Genomic DNA, 5,693 nt, shown 5'->3' with positions numbered 1-5,693 from the left:
CATCACCATTTAAGTGCCCATGAAAATGTACTATAATCGCCTGAAAACACTCATCGAAAGATTTGGATCCACTTTCCCTGAACTGCTATTGTGCAAATGTTTCGGATGTCAGTTCCCATCATTATCAGCCCATGTGGCTTGTAGTCACAAATATCAAGAGACAAGTAGGTTGAGGAAAACAATTCTACTTATTCTAATAAGTTAGTAGAGTTACGTTATTTATTTATTTTTCCTGTTCTGTAGCCCAACCATGGCTGGAGATTCAAGAATCTTCATGAATCAAGATATGGAGATTGGTGTCACCCCCAGAGAACAAAAGAAGATTCCCAAACAAGCCCGGGATGATGTCCCCATTGCCACGGACCGAACACGTCTTTTGGTCGCTGAAATCAAGAAACCCCGCCAGAGATACATGGAAAAATCGGGCAAGTGCAACGTTCATCATGGAAACGTCCAGGAAACCTACCGATATCTCAGTGATCTTTTCACCACTTTGGTGGATCTCAAGTGGCGCTATAATCTGCTTGTGTTTACCCTGGTTTACACCATCACTTGGTTGTTTTTTGGTTTCATTTGGTGGCTCATTGCCTATATCCGGGGAGATTTGGACCATGCGGAAGATGAAGATTGGATCCCTTGTGTGGACAACGTCAGTGGGTTTGTCTCCGCCTTTCTGTTTTCCATTGAGACCGAGACCACCATTGGTTATGGCCATAGGGTGATCACTGAAAAATGTCCTGAGGGCATCATACTGCTTTTGGTCCAAGCCATCCTGGGCTCCATAGTCAATGCTTTCATGGTGGGGTGCATGTTTGTGAAGATCAGCCAACCAAAGAAGAGGGCGGAGACCCTCATGTTCTCTAACAACGCTGTGATTTCAATGCGGGATGAGAAATTGTGTTTCATGTTCCGGGTTGGAGATCTAAGAAATTCCCACATTGTAGAGGCATCTATTCGAGCCAAACTGATTAAATCCAAACAGACCAAAGAAGGGGAATTCATCCCCTTGAACCAAACGGATATCAACGTGGGATTTGACACAGGGGATGACAGGCTGTTTCTGGTATCCCCACTCATCATTTCACATGAAATCAATGAGAAGAGCCCCTTCTGGGCGATGTCACGTGCCCAGTTGGAGAAGGAAGAGTTTGAAATTATTGTCATTTTAGAAGGAATGGTGGAAGCAACAGGTAAGGCTTCAGAGGGTGGGTGCTATTTTTTCCTAAAGGTTATGTCAAACATTCAGATGCTAAAGGAGGCAACGTTTGATAACTTGTAGAGATATGTTTATGTTTTTCCATTTCCATTATTTTAAGATTCTGGAGGCTGGGAGGCATCACTACAATTCATTAATGAACTAATACATTTTACTTTTGTTACCTTTGTTGATATAGTTCTAGGTATTCATAATCCTAGACAGATAACCCATAATTTCATAGCAAGTAGGAATAACGGGAAGAACATTCTTTGTTGGCCACGCATGCATTACTGAACTGAAATTTAATTTAGCGGATTAGCCCGTGTATTGGTCGGTGAAGACCAAACAATCTTTAGGGTGGGCTATAAGATACATCTATTTGTGAGTAACATAGAACCATCTCATGACCGCTATTTTAAACAGGATGCTAAATTAAATTAGCCATTTATTCAACAAAGATGTTCATAACTCAGCTCTTCAAAAAAGGTTTCTCGCAACTCAATATTACTTTGTTGGGTGTGGGTCTTGCAGTCATAAAGAGGTTAATGCTATGTCCAAATCAATTACCTTTATTTCTTTGGCATTCTGGAATATTAATAAAACATTTGTCTGCTGATGACATTAATTGCAGATTCTGTCTTTGACATTTGCTGGAATCAGCTTGGGCTGCCTGTCTTTGCTGATGAGAGATTGAACTATGCACTCCTCTTAGCAATCCTGACATCTGCTTCTCTTTTTATTTGGTGAAACTATTTTAATCTTGGTTTTCTTCTGGGTGATTTTCAAAACCTTCATTATCTGAAGGTGTTGGATGATTCTATGTCCAGGGATATAGAAGCAGTAGTAGGTCTAACTTGCAAATGAACTACTATCCTGTTTCAAAAAAGAATAATATCTTATTTTCCTTTATTTGTAAATCTAATAAAACAATTCTCTGAAATGTTGTTGATCTGGAATGAATAGTAGCCAAGGAAGCAAGGTGTTCCTTGTGGGACTTCCTTTACATTCTTCTATTGGTCATCATGATTGGGTGTCAGTATTTTAGTTTTTGCAGAAGTCAATTCAGGACAGCTTTCAATGCAAACAACGATCCTATGGAAATACCTCCATCCCATGATGTCAGTATGTCAGAGATTAGAATAAAAACAACCTTAAATTAATCTTGGCAGATTCGTTTTCTAATTTTGCTATTCAGAACCTGCTTTCTCAAATCTGCCCTTCATGTTTTTGAAGTGTAATTGGAAAGAAGGCTTTCCAGGCTACTTAAATGAATGTATAATCATAAGCTGAACAAAAGCCGAAGCCTTATATAATTTACCCAGGAGAAAATCGCATCGGATTCGCTGGGATTTACCTTGGAGTGAAAATGTGTTGCGCCGTATTGAGGACTGTTAAGTCACTTACCGGATCATTTTTGTGTGACAATTACTCCCTCTAAGAACATCGCACATGCTTGGAGACCCTTTTACCCGAGAAGCTGGATCTGAATGTCAGCAGTCGGACGATCTGCCAAATATCTGACGAGCCAAAGAATGTTTGGAGATTTCAGTGAAGGCAAATTTTCAAAAACTTTGTTGTAGAATATTTAAACGGACTCAAAACCTATGATCCTTTGGAACATTGACACCTTCTAACAAAGTCTATGTATGTGTGTATTTGATGACATCACTTTATTTCAGGGTTCCCCAGGAAATAGAAGAGCCCTTTCCACAAAGGAAAAAAAAGACATTATAGAGGTAATCCTCTATTTACAACAGTTCATTTAGTGACCGTTCAAAGTTACAACGGCACTGAAAAAAGTGATTTATGACCGTTTTTCACACTTACGACCGTTGCAGCATCCCCATGGTCACGTGATCAAAATTCAGATGGTTGGCAACTGGCTCATATTTGCAGTTGCAGGGTCCCAAGGTCAAGAGATCACTTTTTGCGTTCTTCTGACAAGCAAAGTCAACGGGGGAGCCAGATTCAATTAACAACCGGGTTACTAACTTATCAACTGAAGTGATTCACTTAACAACTGTAGCCGGAAAGGTCATAAAATGGGTCAAAACTCACTTTTAACAAATGTCTCGCTTAACAATGGAAATGTTGGGCTCAATTGCAGCTATAAGTCGAGGACTACCTGTAAAAGCAAAATAATAATTTAAAAAAACCCAGAGAGGCTGTGTGGCCTGTATGTGCTCCACTTTGTCTAAGTTATTCGCTCCAATTCATCTGAGTTACATAATGAATGCATTGGCTGATTCAATTATAGAACATTAAAAAGTATAATTTGGGGGCAGCTCTTGCTCACTTTTCTTCAAGCTTTCAAAACATTCTTTGTTGACAATTGGCCACTCACAGATTTATTGCTTTTAATTTTCAAATAATGGCCTTGAAACACAGATTTTTTGGTAAGGCTTTTACTCCACGGAGGATTTCTTTTGATTGCAAAGGAAAGCAAACATTAATCAGTTTTATAATACAGCAAGGCCCTGACTATGAGTTTGCCTGCCTCTCATCATGTGCAAAGAATCAGGATCAAATGTTAAGTTCCAATTAAGCTAATCTATTGCTCTTGCCTATACACAAGAATCTAGTCAACTAATGCTCAGGGCTAAGCTAGGTAAGAATTAGCAGAATTCAAGAGGGGTTGGACATAGGATATAGGGAATGTAATGACTCTATGCTGATTCCTCTCTTGACTCCACCCACAGCCTCTTTCTGTCCTTCTCCTTCACCTTGCTGTTTACTATGGCATCTTTTTTTCCCCCCATTCGGTCATGTCCGATTCTTGAAGACTGGACCCCAGAAAAGCCAACACAGTGCTGGGCTGCATTAACAGAGGGATAGAATCAAGATCTCATGAAGTATTAATACCACTTTACAATGCCTTGGTAAGGCCACACTTGGAACACGGCATCCAGTTTTGGTCAACATGATGTAAAAAAGATGTTGAGACTCTAGAAAGAGTGCAGAGAAGAGCAACAAAGATGATCAGGGGACTGGAGGCTAAAACATATAAGGAACGGTTGCTGGAACTGGATATGTCTAGTTTAACGAAGAGAAGGACGAGGGAGGACAGGATAGCAGTCTTCCAGTATCTCAGGGGCTGCCACAAAGAAGAGGGAGTGAAGCTATTCTCCAAGGCACCTGAAGACAGGACAAGAAGCAACGGGTGGAAACTAATCAAGGAGAGAAGCAACCTAGAACTAAGGAGAAATTTCCTAACAGTGACAACAATTAATCACTGGAACAACCTGCCTCCAGAAGCGGTGAATGCTCCAACGCTGGAAGTTTTTAAGAAGAGACTGGACAGCCATTATTATTATTATTATTATTATTATTATTATTATTATTATTATTATTATTATTATTATTATTATTATTATTATTATTATTATTATTATTATTATTATTGACTCCTTATATGTTAAACTTGCCAAGCTTGAGAAACAGTGGTAAAATGTTTTGGTTCAGGTACAGAAAAAAAAGTCATCGATGTGCACATTATATTTTTCCATTGTAGCATCAGGGAAGGCTATGCTTTTAGTATTCACTAAATCTACTGAATCTCTGTTTTGTTTATTTATTCTGTCCTACAGGGATGACTTGCCAGGCTCGGAGCTCCTACATGGACAAAGAAGTGCTTTGGGGGCACCGTTTCACCCCTGTCCTTACCCTAGAGAAGGACTTTTATGAGGTTGACTACAACAGTTTTCATAGTACGTATGAAACCAATACACCTTCTTGCTGTGCCAAAGAACTGGCTGAGTCTTTCAATGAAGGACGGCTTCTCAGCCACCTATCAACCACGAACCTCCTGAATGGAGTGGAAACCGAAGAAGCAGAAAAGGAGAAAGAACAGCGGGAAGAGATGGAGAAAGAAGACAACAGAAGCGAGGGCCTAGAGGCAATTGAACTGAATGGAAACAATGGAACAGCAGCAGAGATGAAGGAGGGCCTGTTTTTAAAACATTAAGTCCTGAGAACGATAGGAAATTCAGATTCCCTTGCCACAGAGGAGGCAGAAGAAGAAACGGGACCACCTACGTCTAGAAGATGATGTTCTCACTCGCATGGATATTATTGGATTGAGCTGTACCCTTCCATATAATTTTGGTTTCTCCAACTCCATTCCAGAGATTACTATAAGGATTTTACTCACTGTTTTGAGGACACGTGAAAACTAACCAGCTTAAGGAAATATAATGGCAGTGTAGATGATCACATATCTTGAAGCTTGTTGGTTTTTCTTTTTCTTGCAATGTGCACCTTTTGCACATTTTGAAAGGAAGAAAAGAAATTTGATAGAACAAATGTAGCTATGGGGTTTTTTCCCCCTTAATTTATTGGAAATGCTAATTGATGAATAAAAAGAGGGAAAGGATAATGGGGTCAGGAACAGGCCTTGTGTATTTGGCCAAATGTCTGTTGTAACTTTCTATGTGATGGGATATAGATGTGATTATTTATCTTTGAGGGTTCTGTCTACTGTGAATTCAGCTAAAAT

At 39.6% G+C, this 5,693-nt stretch overlaps 1 protein-coding gene across 1 annotated transcript; it reads left to right on the top strand.

Annotated features, from left to right (window-relative positions):
- Positions 1-247: 247 nt before the first annotated feature.
- On the top strand, positions 248-5,162 carry KCNJ5 (potassium voltage-gated channel subfamily J member 5). Its single transcript, XM_015821323.2, has 2 exons — positions 248-1,190; positions 4,786-5,162. The coding sequence occupies exons 1-2, from the start codon at positions 251-253 to the stop codon at positions 5,160-5,162; spliced, it is 1,317 nt and encodes a 438-aa protein (XP_015676809.1). The 5' UTR covers positions 248-250.
- Positions 5,163-5,693: the final 531 nt, after the last annotated feature.

This window comes from Protobothrops mucrosquamatus, unplaced genomic scaffold (assembly GCF_001527695.2).
Source record: "Protobothrops mucrosquamatus isolate PMUCROS unplaced genomic scaffold, P.Mucros_1.0 scaffold1305, whole genome shotgun sequence".
Classification (NCBI taxonomy): domain Eukaryota; kingdom Metazoa; phylum Chordata; class Lepidosauria; order Squamata; family Viperidae; genus Protobothrops; species Protobothrops mucrosquamatus.
The sequence above is the reverse complement of the archived record's forward strand: the minus strand, read 5'-3'. Positions and strand labels throughout refer to the sequence as shown.